The sequence below is a fragment of the Pelophylax lessonae genome (genome assembly GCF_965119305.1).
Source record: "Pelophylax lessonae genome assembly, chromosome: 2".
In the NCBI taxonomy this organism is placed as follows: Eukaryota; Metazoa; Chordata; class Amphibia; order Anura; family Ranidae; genus Pelophylax; species Pelophylax lessonae.
The window spans coordinates 685,738,407-685,755,876 of record NC_138769.1 but is presented as its reverse complement, the minus strand read 5'-3'; the positions used below and the strand labels follow the sequence as shown (position 1 = coordinate 685,755,876).

The 17,470-nt window shown below is 44.6% G+C and overlaps 1 protein-coding gene across 1 annotated transcript in view; it reads left to right on the top strand.

The window, feature by feature from the left end:
* Window positions 1-1,964: 1,964 nt before the first annotated feature.
* CEP295 (centrosomal protein 295) overlaps window positions 1,965-17,470 on the top strand; it is a 147,303-nt gene continuing 131,797 nt past the window's right edge. The window contains exons 1-3 of the mRNA XM_082245878.1: window positions 1,965-2,167; window positions 9,530-9,664; window positions 13,232-13,432. Of these exons, the coding sequence (XP_082102004.1) occupies window positions 9,542-9,664; window positions 13,232-13,432 (324 nt within the window). The 5' untranslated portion in view covers window positions 1,965-2,167; window positions 9,530-9,541. The remainder of the gene's footprint in view (window positions 2,168-9,529; window positions 9,665-13,231; window positions 13,433-17,470) is intronic.

The following is a 17,470-nucleotide window of genomic DNA, read 5'->3' as shown; positions in this document are numbered from 1 at the left end:
TATGCACTGTTACTGTAAAAATGACACTGGTAGGGAAGGGGTTAACTTTTATTGGAGAGGGAGGGGTTAATGTATGCCTGGTGCTTACTGACGTGTGTGGGGGGAGGTGACTGAGTGACACAGGGACAGATCGCAGGTTCAGCTATGCTGAATCCTGTAATCTGTCACTGCCTGTCACTTAGGCGATCCGCCCGCTCTGTTTACACAAGCGGGCGGATCTCCACACTCGATTCCCGACGATCGGGGAAGAGCGGCGGTGATCACCCCCTGGCCCGACTCCCGCTGTGACTGAATACAGCGAGCCTCCGGCGGCGCCCACAAGGGGAGGAGTCCAGTGACGTAGGTCTATGTCACTGGACGATAACGAACCACTTTGCCGCAGTACCTGCTCAGTGAGCGGTCGGTAAGTGGATACATATTGGCCTAAATTGATTTTGAAATTTGTTTTACCTTTTTTTAATTAGATATGTTCCATAGCAGAAAATAAAAAATATTGTGTTTTTTTTTTTTTTTTTTCAAAATCGTCATTCTTTTTTTGTTTATAGCGCAAAAAAAAAAAAAAAACACACAGGTGATCAAATACCACTAAAAGAAAGCTCTATTTGTGGTAAAAAAAGGACATAAATTTTATTTGGGTCGCACCGCCACACAATTGTCAGTTAACCACTTGCCGACTGCCTAACGCCGATCTACGTCGGCAGTCAGCCCCTCACAGGCAAAGTGACGTAGGGCTACGTCACTAGCTTGTGAGGGTCTAGGGAGCGAGCGCCCGCCCCCGGAGGCGCGCTCCCGCTCCCGCGTGGTCACGGACCCCCCCGCGCGTGTGACCAGCGGACCCGATGTCCGCCGGTCACTCGGCGATCGGCGGGGGAGAGGGAGAATGTCAGGCAGCTTGTGTAAACAAGCTGCCTGTCATTCTCCTCGCTGTAAAGACACTGATCACATGGATCTACTATGTAGATCAGTTGATCAGTGTCCTTACAGCTCAAGCCACAGCCAATCACAGTAGAAAGCACGCCCCTAGGGATACACACAGCCCCTCCCTCCCAAATAAAGTTAACCCCTTCACAACCAGTGTATTTTTACAGTAACAGTGCATATGTATAGCACTGATTACTGTAGAAATGTCACTGGTAACCCCAAAAGTGTCACAAATGTCAGTCAAGGGTCCGATCTGTCCGCCCCAATGTCGCAGTACCGCAAAAAAAATCGCAGATCGCCGCCATTACGCGTTAAAAAAAAACAACAAAATTGACAAAAATCTTTCCCTTTGTTAGTAAACGCGATAACTTTTGCGCAAACCAATCAAAATACGCTTTTTGTGATTTTTTTTACCAAACATAGGTAGCATAAAACAAATTGGCCGAAAATTTTAAAAAATTTTGATTTTTACTTTTTTTTTGGGGGGAATTTCATATAAAAAAATGTGAAAAATATTGTTATTTTTGCAAAATTGACGCTCTTTTTTTGTTTATAGCGCGTGATCAAAAAATCGCACAGGTGATCAAATACCACCAAAAGAAAGCTCTGTTTGTGGGAAAAAAAGGACGTCAAATTCGTTTGGGTACAGCGTCGCACGACCGCGCAATTGTCCGTTAAAGTCACGCAGTGCCGAATCGCAAAATACCCCCTGGTCAGGAAGGTGGTAAAATCTTCCGGGGCTTAAGTGGTTAAAGCAATGCAGTGCCGTAAGGGCCAGAAAGGGGGGTAAAACCTTCCTGGGGCTGAATGGGTTAAACTTGTAAACAAAAAGGGCCAGAAAAGGTGAAGTGGTTAAGGGGGGCGTGGCAAGGGGTGTCACCTATGCCTTACATACGTTTGCTAATGTTCCCCAAACAACATTTCTTCTCTAGTAACTGCAAGCAAAGCATATGCAAAGTTTGCAATGCGCAACCGCAGGCTAAAGTCTACTGCGCATGCGCCATCCACATAGCGCAGCATGGAGCACTGCGGACTCCCTGGAGATAGAAAGGGGCGGGGCTTACTGTTTATGCGGCTTCGCCTTGTAGGCCAGCCCCTCCTAGTTCCTCCTTCAGATCATGTGACGAAGCCCCATGCTTCCCGCTGCTTGGCTTGCCCCTGGCGGGGTGTTTGAAGGCCGGAAGTGACGCCATGTGTGTTTAGGAAGACGGACGGTGTAGTGGCTGCGGAGGAGAGCTGGCTGCAGGTATTGTATGCTTCATTCATGTCTTATAAATCACAGCTTCTCTGTGAGCTGCGGAACCACAAGTCCCAGCATGCTTGTTATAACATGCAGGAGGTCTGTTGTGGTGTAGGTAGGGAATGAGCGAGGCAGTGAGGGGACAGCTCTGCCTGCTATGGCGGTGATCGGCATTTATTGTCAACGATGAGGTTGGTTGATGTCTGCAGAAGTGAGAAATGTTTCCAAGAGATTTCCCCTCACTTCCTGTCCCCCCCCATAGTGCTTCACCAGACAGGAAGTGAGGAGGAATCTCCAGCAGGGGACACAGAAATAAAAACCAACCAGGGGTCCCAGCCTTCCCCTAATCTACTAAAGACTAATGTTCCTGATTTCTCTGTCCCCTGTAGGAGATTTCCCCTCACTTCCTGTCCTCCCACTGACAGTGCTTCACCAGACAGGAAGTGAGGGGAAATCTCCAGCAGGGGACACAGAAATAAAAACCAACCAGGGGTCCCAGCCCTCCCCTTATCTACTAAAGACTAATGTTCCTGATTTCTCTGTCCCCTTCAGGAGATTTCCCCTCACTTCCTGTCCTCCCCCTGACAGGCAAGCTTTTATTTCTGTGTCCCTTGTAGGAGATTTCCCCTCACTTCATGTTTGGTGAAGCACTATAGGGGGGGGGGGCAGGAAGTGAGGGGAAATCTCCAACAGACAGAAATCAGAACACTTGTCTTTAGTAAAGTAGGGGAAAGCTGGGACCCCCTGGCAGGTTTTTATTTCTTTGCCCCCTGTAGGAGATTTCCCCTCACTTCCTATCTGGTGAAGCACTGTCACTGTGAGGACAGGAAGTGAGGGGAAATCTCCTACACAGATATAAAAGCCTGCTAGGGGGTCCCAGCTTTCCCCTACTTTACAATTGACAAGTGTTCTGATTTCTGTCTGTTGGAGATTTCCTCTCACTTCCAGTCCTCCCCCCCCCCCCCCCCCATAGTGCTTCACCAGACTGGCAGTGAAATCTCCTATGGGGGGGGGGGGCACAGAAATAAAAATCTGCCAGGGGTTCCAGCCTTCCCCTAATCTACTAAAGACAAATGTTCCCGATTTCTGTGTCCCCTGTAGGAGATTTCCCCTCATTTCTTGTCTGGTGAAATTGTCACCGGGACAGGAAGTGAGGGGAAATCTCTCTAAAGCTATGCTTATACATTTACCCGTCACTGCTGCGCCTCTAACAAGAACTCAGCTTTTCAGAGGTGTTTGGCAGTCAATGAGGTGACGATACCCTATAGATGCTGCACCACCATGTACATCGTGCCATTATGCTGCGGTCCCATTTGCTTGAAGGGAGAACCTTTGGTGGCATTACTGCTCCCCAAATAAGGGGGGGGGGGGGGGCGGAATAATCTTTACCGCCATGTTTTGCTTTGCTGCATTCACCCTCTTCTGCTGTCTTTGCAGTGTAAAATGTAATTAACTGCTTGCCTACCGGGCACTTTCACCCCCTTCCTGCCCAGGCCAGCTTTTAGGTCTGTTGCACTTTGAATGACAATTGCGCCGTCATAGAACGCTGTGCCCAAACTAAATTTGTATCATTTTTTTTCACACAAACAGAGCTTTCATTTGCTGGTATTTAACCACTTGCCGACCGGTCACATTGACTGTACTGCGGCAAAGTGGCTCGATACCGCCCAGCGACGTAGACCTACGTCACTGGACTCCTCCCCCTGTAGGCGGCGCTTGTGGGAGGGCCGTAGTTTGAGGATCCCTGCTCTAAGCACTTACACACAATAGACACATCCTGTGACTGGCAGAATCCGCTCACACCATGCTATTGCCACAAATAATAAAGATTTGCTTTCAAATACATATCTGACAGTTTATTGATAATATTTATGTTTTGGTGCCGGTTCACATTTCTGCGATGAGGGAACGCTGTGAATATACAGCGTGTTCCCGCGTCGCATCCGCACCCCTGGCAGGTCACACTGCCATATGCGATACACTGGGGGGGGGGGTGTCAATTAAAGGTTAACGACACCCCCAGATCAGATCGCATATCGCAGTGCGATCTGAAAGTTCGCACAGAATCGGATCGCATTAGTGTGAACCACCATGCGATCCGATTCTGCAGCGGACCAAAAAAAGGGTCCTGTGCGAGTTGGGTGCGATTGCGGTGCGAATTCAGCCATGCAAACTGTATGGCTGAATTTGCACCGCACAGAGATCGCATGTAATTTTAGGAGCATGTAATTCGGAACGCACTGCTATCTCTGTGATCGCACTAATGTGAACCGGCACTCTCTGTATTCCAAATGCTGTTTTTTTTTTTTTTTTGAACATGTGACCAGCAGCCGAGGACTAAAAGCTCCTCCTGCCTAATTTTTCCCTGCAGACAGAAAAGGTTGTGACAGCTAGGGCTGGGCGATATGGCTGAAAACTGTATCACGATATCAGTGTTTCATATCGGTCGATATCGATAATTATTGATATTTTTTATTACCCATTTAAAATAAGGACCCTAGGGTGAGAATGCAGGGCGGCGGGCATGTTACAGGAGAATGCAGGGTACTGGCATGGTGCAGGAGATTGCAGGGTACTGGCATGGTGCAGGAGAATGCAGGGCACTAGCATGGTGCAGGAGAATGTAGGGCACTGGCATGGTGCAGGAGAATGCAGGGCACTGGCATGGTGCAGGAGAATGCAGGGCACTGACATGGTGCAGGAGAATGCAGGGCACTGGCATGGTGCAGGAGAATGCAGGGCACTGGCATGGTGCAGGAGAATGCAGGGCACTGGCAGGGTGCAGGAGAATGCAGGGTGCCACCGCTCGAGTAATTTCGGCTATTACCGGCCTCTCCCGAGTGGCGGCGGCGCGTGCGCGGTGACATGTATGCGACGGGCGGTGCCATTTTTAAAGCTTAAACCCGTCGAAGCGGACTTTTCGTTTTATCGTTCGAAGCCTTTTATTGCCCTAGTGACAGCTGTATATTGCTTAAAGCAAGCAGACCATCAGATCCGCCTGTCCATTTTTCAGGCAGATCTGAACAGATGCCCCATGCATCTCTACATCTCCACTGAAATCCTATCCGTCAAATCTGGATGGATGGATTGGATGGGATCGGATGACAATGGACAGACGGTCTGTTCCCATCCGATTCCTCCTTAGAGAAGAATGGGGACCTGACAGCTCTGTCTCCGCACACAGGGCAGAGACAGAGCTGCCATCCGTCTGCTCAGCGGGGGATCGGCAGATCGATCCCCCGCTGAGAAAACCAGAGTCTGCCGATGGACTCCCCTGTGTGAAAGGGGCCGAACTCTTAAATAAAAAAAAAAAAAAAAAAATTTTCTTTAGCAAGGAGCATACCCCACATTAATAATTATGCGACAAAAATTAGTGTGCATTTCTTCCAGCATTGTTCCTGTTTCTTCTTAGTGTAAGCTGCCATTTTGCTGAAACCCAGAGCCCCTGAGCAGCAGTAAATCATAAAGCAGAACCAAACCCATCGATTTAACGATTTCAAATAACAGTTACATTCCTGGAATGCCGGGATTGCTAACTGTCACATTTGCTTGTGTCCTCTACCAAGCTGTCAAACTATCAAATGGCTGGTATCATAACTGATTACATGTGCAGATCAAACAGAAGCAGCTTCCTTGGTTTTAAAGGATAGAAGGGTTTAATTCCGCTGTAAGTAGATTGGCCTCTACAAATTCTGCAGTGCCTGAAAATAAAGAGCAACTGAACCTGTGCAGAGCAGGGAGAGACAATATATTACTGGATTTTAAACAGTATGGGGCCGGCACTTATTCTGAATGTTTTACATTTTTATACCTACAGAAGGGGCCAGCCTGAAGTCATCCAGTAGGACTTCACTCTTTGACCAAAGTTCCACTTCCATTGGCTGTGTTCTCCGCATCCACCTTAACAGGAAAGCCACCGATGACGGCTCAGTGTGGGACCGGACTGGCTTCAAAATAGGTATGTATAGCATACTAGCTCATTATGTGTTTCTTTCAGGGTGAAAAAGAAAAAAAAAAAAAAGGGTTTACAACCTCTTTAACTTCAGTACAACCAACCTGCCCATAGATGGATCGAATCTTGCCTGCTGAACCGGCTGAGATTTGATCCATCTATGGCTGGCTTTAGCAAAAGAGGTACAATAAATACAGTGCAATCATCCATATACAGAAGAGAATTTATCACCTTAAGGCCTCTTGCACATTAGGTGTAAAAAAAACAAAAAAAAAAAAAAAAACCTTTTTTTTTCTAACCACTTTAAGACTGGGCCTATTTTTGACACTTGGTGTTTACAAGCTAAAATCATTTTTTTTTTTTGCTAGAAAACTACTTAGAACCCCCAAACATTATATGTATTTTTTTTTTAGCAGAGACCCATGAGATTAAAATGGAGATCGTTGCAATATTTCTTATCACACCGTATTTGCGCAGCGGTCTTCCAAACGCATTTTTTTTTTTTGGGAAAAAAAAAAAAAGAAACTTTTAAGTTAGTCCAATTTTTTTCTATAATGTGAAAGATAATGTTACACTGAGTAAATAGATACCAAACATGTCATGCTTCAAAATTGCCCACGCTCGCGAAATGGCGACAAACTTTGGTACTTAAAAATCCCCATAGGCGACTAATAATTTCTGCAGGTTACTAGCTTAGAGTTACAGAGGAGGTCTAGAGCTCAAATTATTTCTCTCACTCTAACGATCACGGTGATACCTCACATGTGTGGTTTGAACACCGTTTATATATGTGGGCGGGGCCATCTTGCCCTCACTCGACTTCCTGTTTGGGGATCCTGGACCTGGCCGGCGGGTCCACTAAGAGGGGAAAATGGGCGGGATGCGGCGGGGGGGGGGGGGGAGGGAAGCACCTCTTCCGCCTCACCGTGAGGGTGATCCACTCTTATCTGAAAGCTGATTGCCTGCCATTTTCAAAAATACCTGGGTTATGGCAGCTATCTGCTGCCATAACCCCGGCATTTAGCGTCAAAGGACCGACGTAAAACTGTGGCGGGCGGTCGGTAAGTGGTTAAGGGCATTTTTCCCTTTTTTTTTTTTTTTTTTTTTTTCTTCCCAGTCTATAAAAGCTACTATTTACCCTAGGACCTAGGTGGTCATAAATACATAGACACTTACAGGAGTAGGTATTTAAAGAGGGGTGTTTAGAGGCTGAAAGAAACATCACTTGTGTTTTCAGGGGAGAAATGTTTGAGCAGAAAAAATGCTCGGCGTGGCTCAACACCTATACACACGTCCAAATGCTCCTAAACACTAGGGGAGGTTAGCGCTTGAGCATTCATTCCAGTTGCCTAAATAATTTAATATTCTGGCCAATGGAATGAATGAATGCCAGAAGGCGTGAGGTGCCTACATTTTTTATTTTTTTTTGTAAAGATGCTTTTCTCCTGCCAGGAGTAAGGCTACATTCACACCTGAGCGTAGCGTTTTTCGCGCGTTTTTTACCGCGATTTTACCGCGATTTTTGCGGCGTTTTTTACCGCGATTTTACCACGATTTTTACCGCGATTTTTGTGCAGGCGTTTTTAGATTGAATAGAGATCAATGGAAAACGCCTGTAATCTGCCCAAAAAGAAGCTCATGTACTTTTTTGAGCGTTGGGCGTTTTGTAAACAGCGTCAAAACGCTCAGATGTGAACAGGGGCCATTGAAATGAATAGGATTTGTCTTTTTGGGCGTTTTGAGAGCTGATCCTAGAGCAGAAAAACTCCCCAAAAACGCCCCAAAACGCCTAGATGTGAACGGAGCCTTAAAGCGTTCAAGAGCTGGACAAGTTCTTGGTGTGCATGAGGCCTATGCATGGGGAATATTCTGGATATAGAAGGTAAATATTGTGACATTTAGGGGCCGGTTCACACCATGTGCAGTCTAGTGCATTTTTAATCGACATCAAAAATGAATGGGGTTACATGGATTCTGAAGGCCCTAGTTCAATCCAGTGCAATCAACAAAAGTAGAACATGCTTCATTTTTCTGCATTGAATGCAGCAAAATGCATCATTAACACACGTCCCTAATTAATTAAAGCGGAGTTCCACCCAAAAGTGGAACTTCCGCTTTAGGGAGTCCTGACCCCCCGACATGCCACATTTGGCATGTCATTTTTTGGGGGGGGGAGCGGGTACCTAGTTTTGACAGGTACCCGCTCCCACTTCCGCTCGGAGCGCCGCGGCGCCCTGAGCGGAAGTTCTCCTCTCCCCCTCCCTCCCTGCAATCTTCTGGGACACGTCAGAGGTCCCAGAAGATTGCCGGCCAATCACGGCGCGCAGCGCGACTCACGCATGCGCAGTGGGTACCCGGCTGTGAAGCCGCAAACTGTAACAGCCGGGTGCCCACAGCAGTGATGCCGGCGCCGAGGGAGAGGATCGAGGCTTCCGGCGGCCGCATCGCTGGACCGTTGGACAGGTGAGTAAATGGCTGGAACTCCGCTTTAAGACGAGGAAAGAAACGCAACCGGAATGCAGAAAATGTGGTGTGAACCGTCACTTGCTGATTAAAAGTATGTATTTCTAAACGATAAGGGTTGTGCCGATACAATTACCGCTATCGGTGCAGATACTAAGCATTTTCACGGGTATTGTTACTTGTGCAAATGCACCGATACCCGCAACTAATACCTTCTGGCTCGGTTCTTTCAGCTGTCAGTGGGATTTTCCCGCTAACAGCAATGTGAAGAAAGGAATAATGGGAAATTATTGGTTAAGGAACGGGGCCATACCATTTTTAACCAATGACATTTCAGCTGTCTGGGGGTTCCCCTCCCCGCTGCCTCCTCCCATCCAGCCAGCTGTCACTAAGTCCGGACTGGCCCTGTTGGGCCACATGTACTAATAAAAGCCATTGTTTAACCACTTAAAGCCTTTTTCTGACACTTGTTTTGTTCCAAGATAAAATCAATATTTTTTTCCTATAAGTTTACTTAGAACCCCCAAACATATATATATATATATATATATATATATATATATATATATATATATATATATATATATATAATATAATATAATCTGCTATGATCTAATTAAATCAGTGGGTTTTAGAGACCCTAGAGAATAAAATGGCGGTTGTTGTAATATTTTATGTCGCACTGTATTTGTGCAACAGTCTTTCAAATGCAATGTTTTGGGGAAAAATACACTTCAATGAATAAAAAAAAAAAAACGTAAAGTTAGCCAATATTTTTGTATAGTTTGAAACTTGTTAAGCCGAGAATCGTGATCTTTATTTGAAAAAAAAACGTGATTCTCATTTTATCCAGAATCGTGCAGCTCTAGTTAGTAGAAATCTTTAATGTTATAAAACGCTGTATATAATTTTCAATTTCTTCATAATGTTCCCTCTGTGTTTCCTGCACACAGGATTTATGACTAATGTATACAGAAAATATGAAAAGAAAAGTAGCCAAAGTCGCCCCACTGCGGCTCAGTCCAAATGAAGAAGCTTTAATACTGAAGCAGGAACGAGAGCGGAGGAGGAAACTACGACTGCAACAGGTTATGTAACACTTTACATTAGAAGTCCAAACCAATGATATTAAAGTGGAACTAGACTATCTGAGCACCACAAACTGAAAATGCTATTTAACTCCTTTTTAATGTTAGAGGAAAACTCTCCCATCCATCCATGTCTCCAGGATTTGTTTTATTGAGAAATCACTTTGACAAAAACCCCCCCTAGCATTTCTAGCCGTGGCCATCTTGAGTAAGGGCAGATGATTCATGTAGCATTTACTTCCTGGAATCCTTCTTTCTTTTTTCGTAAGGGAAACTCTTCCATTTTTCTTCTGTGTGTGTTACCTGTTATCCCCACCTTGTTTACTCTCTCTGAGGTCGTTTTTAGCTCTTTATAAGTGAAAACGATCAGTGATGAAAAATAGCCAAATCTGATTACCAGCTGAGCTGGTATATGATTTATCTACCTGAAAAACCTAAGTGTGTGTGTTTGTGTATATGTGTATTTTTCTGTATGTGGAGCCTGTAGTCTACGAGTGTTGTGGGTGTAGTTATTATTCTGTATGTTTGAGTGAGTGTGTGGCCTGAGTGCTGTGATTCCTTTTTGGTTTTACATCTGAGCGATGATGACATCTACACTCTCCAGAAATAACTCCGTGGTGGTTTCTACACTTGATCTGAGCTCAGATTTGTTTTCCTTTTGCTTGTTCTCCAGTATTACTGAGGTTGGATATGTGAGTGGAAATCCTGAGTGGCTTAAAGAGGAACCAAACAATATCTGAGCACCACAAACTGAAAACATAATTTCACCACTTGCCATCCATAGGACGTATCCTTACGTCCCTGGATGGTAAGGGTGATACCTTGGTTATGCCTGCAGCTGCAGCCTTGATCGAGATTTTTATTTTTTTTTCTGCTGGCGATTCTGCACAAAATAAAAGTAATCCACAATAGTGATGGAGCCACTGGATTGTTTTTACAGGCAGTGGAAGGGGTGGTGTTAATCCTTTGTGATAACAATAAAGTTGATCAAAAAATATGAAAGCCCCCCAACTCCGTCCAATTATTATTATTTTTTTTTATTTTCAGCATGCAGTGGGTGGGTGTGCTCCCTTTTTTTTTTTTTTTTTTTTACATTACATGCAGTTAGTGACATCACTAGTGCATGCGCTCTGATTGAACGGCTACCTGTGGCGTTCCTTCTGAGCCCTGTGCTGTGAACGGCAGCTCCCGCATGCTCCCATACTAGCACATTATGACTTTACCTTTCAGGGGAAAAAAAATTCCTGCTGTATACAACCGCTTTAAAAATGTAAAACCCGTTTAGAGTTACAGATGAGGTCTAGCTCTAGAATTTATCATCTTTTTAGCAGAGACCCTAGAGAAAAAAATGGCGATTGTTTCAATGTTTTATGTCACACTGTATGTGTGCGCAGAAGTCTTTCAAATGCAGTTTTTTGGGGAAAAATACACTTAAATTAATTAAAAAAAAACTTAAAGAGGAAGTAAACTCATTAATTTAACAGTTTAATAAAACAGTTACATTTACGGCACATGCCGGAAATGTAACACTCCCATTGGTTGTGCTCTCAACCAAACTGTCAAACCATCCAATGGCTGGTATAATAACTGATCACATTTGCAGCATCATGGCAGTTGAAGATCAAACAAAGGCCAAGATGGCAGCTTCCTTGCTTGAAAACGATAAGAGGGTTTACTTACACTTTAACAGTAAAGTTAGCCCAATAGTGAGAGAATTGTGATCTTTATTCTAAGCAAAAAAAATCGTAATTCTCATTTTAGCCAGAATCGTGCAGCTCTATTCTCACTCGTAACTCCCATGTGTGGTACAAATACCGTTTTTATATATGGATGAACAACTTATGTATGCATTTGCTTCTGCGTGTAAGCATTGGGGGCGCTTACATTTTTTTTTTTTCCCTTATTTATTTTTACATTGTCCATTTTATTTTATTTTTTTATTTATAACTTTTTTTCCTATTACAAGGAATGTAAACATCCTTTTGTAATAGAAATTAGGATAACCGGTCCTCTTTATGGAGAGATCGGGGGTCAATTAAAAGCAAAAGATCTAAAACCATTGATCTTTTGCTTTTAGAAATAAAAAAAATATTTACTTCTGCCCTGGACCAGAAGTGATGTTGCTCTGGTACTCGAAGACCATAGAATCTATCTGGTCTCTGGGAACCTCTGACCAGCCATGCGACCTGTTGGGTTGTTTCTTGGGTGCGCCGGTCAAAACAGTTAGCCCAAGAAACACCGGCAGCGTCGCTCTGTCCCCTCCTGCTGCTTCTGAAAGCAATCCAGTGGCTAATTCGCCGCTTGGACTGCTTTCATGAGAGAGCCAATCACCGACTGAAAAAGAAAATACTGTGGTTATGGCTGATGGCTACAGCCATAACCCTGGTAAACCACTCGCAAAATGCTAATATATATATATATATATATATATATATATATATATAATGTGGGTGTATACTATAAGTGTTAGAGCATGTAGCCCCCACTATACCGACACACTAGCAGTGTGATAAATAAGTGCAGGAGAAACCAAAAATTCATGCATAAAGTCCCAGTGTTATCCAAAGGATGCGGGTCAGAAGACTGTGAATCCTCAAAAAACTCGTCACCAACCGAGTATACAGGAGACCTCCACCTCCCCACCGTGTGCACCCTTAAGATTGGGAACTCACCCGATACAAACTGTAAATGCGCCAAATCAAATGGTACATTGGACCTCCCGACCACCTCCAAAAGCAGGATAATTCACCAGGGTGAGGACAAGGTAGGTAACTGCCAACCGATGGTCTCCTCAGCATAGTATCCGTAATGCATGTAAAGTAATGAGGTCACATAGCGTAATCCTGCATATCTGACTTTATTTCCCCACACATGAAAATCCCTCACACATTGCACTTACAAAAGCATGTACATATCTGCGTAGAACAAAAGAAGGAAAGCCTGTGTCCTGCAGCCGTATCCCGTCGTGATGGCCCGCTGTTCGGCGCCCAGCCTCGAGCCTCCGGGTCTGGCGTCTGACGTCAGCTTCCTACGTGACCGCGTGACCACGCTCTGATGCGTTTCGTCAGCAAATGACTTCAACCGAGGGCCTAGTTTTGAATGCTATATATGAATTGGGGTCGGCAAATGGTTATATTTGGATGAACAGCCAATATTTATATATATATATATATATATATATATATATATATATATATATATATATATATATATATATATATATATATAAAAAATTTTTTTTTTTTTTTCAAACGGATATAATAAAACACTTTCAATGTTCTATTTAACAGACCAAAAAGAAACAAATTAGAGAAATGTATTGTTAGAGTTCACATACAATTACACGGGGGTTGTGTATGTGACTAAGTACAGGTATAACATGGACTTAGTATTTATAATTTATTTTGGTAAATGACATTTGGAGAACTAATACTTGAATTGGTTGCTGTGAGTTGCTTGAGACCGATCATCCCTCGTTTTTATTAAAAATGACAGGTTCAGTTTAATCCAATTACTGGATTGATGGTTTAAGTTGCCTAAGTATGCTAATTGGCTTCTGTCGTCTAGGTCAGGGAACAGGAGAAGTTTATCGCCCAGCAAATCCGCCAGGATGTCAAGGAGAGGAGAGATCAGCAGCTCCAGCAGTTGGCAGAGGAACTGAGAGCCAAATGGGAAGAAGCCCAGACTGAGAAGCTCCGAGCTCTGGAGGAGGTCTATCTGTCTGCACTGAATGCCATAGGAGAGGGACATCGGCAGGCCAAGGAAAATGTAAGGCTGCTCCCACTGTAGAAACAGTAACAAGACAGACTAAGGGGCATATTAGTAAAGCAGTGAATGTGACTTTCACCTAAGATTCACTCGTGGTGAATCGCTGTCCCCTAAAATACTTGCACAAGTCAGCTGGTGTGAATGTTTGCTAAATGTCAGATTTGTTCATTTACAAATATGCCTCTCAGTATGCTGGTATATTGATGTATTTGTGTGGACAGCCTTATGGGACAATCTGCGTTGCATTTGGCAGCCAGTTGAGGAAAGTAATGATTGAATTTAAAATACTGTGAGTAAACCTCTTTTTTTTTTTTTTTTTTTTTTTTTTTTTTTTTTATAGTTTTTAAATTGGTCTCATCCTACCCACACTTTTTACTTATTTGATATGAAAGTTGTGAGTTGCATTATCTGGATGCCTAATAACTGTTAGGATGAGAGAGATCAGTTGTACAAGTGTTTTTTGTATTTCTGTCTGTGTTCTCTGAATGCTTTGGAGTTTTAGCAGGGTCACCACATAGCTGAATCTGTATGGTAAAGTATGTGATAGCAGAATCTTCTAAAAGAAAACTCTACTTTTTGTCTTAAAGTGGTTCTAAAGGTATATTAGGAAATCCTGTAATCCACTCTGTTACAGTATTATATAATGAACAGTGTGTGTTTGTAAAATGTTTGTGCAAAATACCTTATTTACAGCGGTGGTAAATTGACCACGGTAATCATGGATCAGCAACCATGATTATCGTGGTCCGCACAGACACCCCTGTCTGTGCGGACCACGGTAATCATGGTTGTTGATCCATGATTACCGTGGTCAATTTACCACCGCTGTAAATAAGGTATTTTGCACAAACATTTTACAAACACACACTGTTCATTATATAATACTGTAACAGAGTGGATTACAGGATTTCTTAATATACCTTTAGAACCACCGGAACAGGCAGGATCAAACCAGATTTTTTTTTTTTTTTTAACGTAGAGAGGGTTAAATGACACAGCACTGTGCTGTGTATCACGCTTGGAAGGATCAGAATAATTTTTTTTTTAGGGTTACAACCACTTCAAAGGCTAAGTTTACCTTTTTATGAAAAATAAAAAAACGCACATCTTTTTTTGCAATTTAAAAAAAAGGGGAATTATTTTTTTTTTTTTTTACTTTGCAGCCTGTAAGGCATAGTACCTGTGATCAGCAGATCGTGGGTGCAATGTCAGGATCTTGAAGACTCCCAGTTGCTGAATGGCAGGAAGAATCAATGCTAGCCCTTTGTCAGTTCATTGAAAGCTTCAAGGTGTTGGCAGCAGACAGTACTGTACTTTTAATTCATTAGTTCAAATAATTCTGTGCTGTGCTGTTTTTAACCACTTCCCTCTCGCCCTATAGGCAATTGACGGCAGGAAGGTGGTTGCATTATCCTGACCAGACATCATATGACGGCGGCAGGATAATGCGCTCTGCGCGCTCCCTGGGGACGCGCAGAGCGGCGAACGGTGATGCGACGCATCTCCGATCTCGGTAAAGAGCCTACTGATGTAGGCTCTTTACCATGTGACGAGCCGTGTCCAATCACAGCTGGTCACATAGTAAATAGGAAGTGCCGTTGACCGGCTTTCCTTAGTTCGTGCCTGATAGGCACGAGTAGAGGACAGCCGATCTGCGGCTCTCCTGACGGGGGGGTCTGCACTGGTAATCAGAGCATTGATTACCAGTGCAGACCCTTGGTGGGGGGGGGTGCCACAAGAACCACCAGGGATGCCCACCTATGACCTCAGGGATGCCCACCAGGGATGGCAATCGGGGATCAGGGAGCCTGCCAGTGCCCTCCCCAACAGTGCTTCCCGCCAGTGCCCTCCCCATCAGTGCTGCCCACCAGTGCCCATCATTGCCATCTATCAGTGCCCACCAGTGCTGCCTATCAGTGCCGCATATTAGTGCCACTCCATCAGTGCCTGTCAGTGCGGCCTCATCAGTGCAGGAAAAAACATATCTATTTACAAAATTTTATAACCTAAACAAAATAAGGTTTTTTTTTTTTTCAAACTTCTCGGTCATTTTTTTATTTGTTAAGCAAAAAAGAAAAAACCTTGTGGTGATCAAATACCACCAAAAGAAAGCTCTATTTGTGGGAAAAAAATGACATAAATTTGGTTTAGGTACAGTGTTGCATGACCGGTCAATTGTCATTCAAAATGCAACAGTGCTAAAAGCTATAAATTGGCCTGGGCGGGAACGGGGGAAAAGTGCCCGGTATTGAAGTGGTTAAATTCTGACAACAGGTGGGGGGGAGAGAGAGGAGTGGAGTCAGGAGCTGGAACATGTAACACCCTAAATATGGGTGGAACATGTAACATTTTCCAAAGGTGACCTTATTCTTTAAGAAAAATGTCTGTTTTGTTTTAGTTTCTGACCTCTAAAGGCCTGCTCACAATGCCAGTACATTAAGATAAAGCAGTTTAGTGTGTGGGCAGATCTCCATTCAGCTGCAATTAGCCTGGCAGTAGGGGACAGGGCTTCATCACTTCACACAGTTACTTTTTTTTAAAATTCATATATTGGACCTGTTTAATCCACTTCCAGGGTTGTCCGCTTCCTCTGCGACCATTTCAAGATGGATCAGACAGGCGGTGATTCAGGCCTCTTCCTTTAGGGGTCAGGTTCCTCCTTTCCCTGTTAAGGCGCACTCCATTCGGGCGCTCAGTGCCTCCTGGGCCTTCCGTCATCAGGCCTCGGTGACACAGGTTTACAAGGTGGCCTCCTGGTCGTCGGTGCACACTTTTTTACAAAGTTCTATAAAGTCGATGTTTTGGCATCTGCGGATGCTTCTTTTGGCTGCAAGGTTTTGCAGGCTGCTTTTTAGAGGACCTGGTCTTCTTTGAGAGTGTATTGTTTTTTTTTCAGGTGGGCTCCAGTTGTTTTGGTTAAGCTCCTGTTGCCTGGTTGGCTACTGTTTAGCCTTGGGAATTTTTTTGCTGTTCCCACCTCTCATGTTTGACACTGCTTTGGGACTTCCCAATGGTTATTAAGATCAGGAGCTGTGTCCATCAAAGAACGAAAGAGAAAATTGGATTTCCCCAGTCGTCTTCCAGGACAGCCCTTGAGAGATGGAGCTCCTCCTACCAGACCGGAAACACATTGCCATCAGCTCTTAAAAGGCGGTCCCTCAGGCACCTGGTCAGTTTTTTGTGTTTCCTCACTCCGAGGAGACATGTTGCCAGGAGGAACCACCTTAGAGGGCTGGATGAGCTCCATTGCTCAGGACTGTCCGGGAAGACACCGCAGCAGCCTGGGACCCTCACCTTGTCAGCAGGAGCAGCCATGGCCTCGGGTTCCCTCCACAGACGATGGAGTTTCCCGCTCCCCACTCTCTCCAGGGCCCGGCGAGGGAGAGGGCAGTGATGACCGCACACCAAGCGGTATATGCGGCAGGGCCGCTCGGCGGCTTTGCTGGATGTACGGTGAACCGGAAGACGCGGTGCGTCACTTCCGGCGGCGTTGACGTCATCGCTGTGCGCCGGAGGTCACGGTTCCGGCCTCCAGGCGCAGAGAGGAAGGGGAGGGCCGGAGCCGGTGTTAAAGGAAGAGGAAGCCTGCTCAAGATGCCGAATGCAGTGCGGATCCCACGGACAAGGCAATGGAGGTTACACACACCGCAGGGGAGACGAACACCGGCTCAGCACAGGTAGGCTGGCACTTGCCAGTATCCTTCTCCTGTGAACAGTATGCAGCATAGTGGTGGATGTAAGGGGTGAAGCACTGAAGAGTCCATATAGGACTTTTCAGTGTAACAGGGAGGCACAGAGAGGGTTTTTGTTTTTTAAAAAAAAATTTTTTTTTTCTCTTTGTGTGGTCTTAATTAGTAAAAATTGTTTGCATATGTACCCCTTTCTTAGAAGGAACCCTCTAAAGGAACTTCTAAGACTGAAAAGAAAAAATGCCCCTCCTGTGCCACCAGGCTTTCCTCCAACTATTCAAAGACCCTATGCCCAGCATGCATCTCGGCCATATTGAAAGCCGAGGAGGATTCACCTTTCTCAAAATTT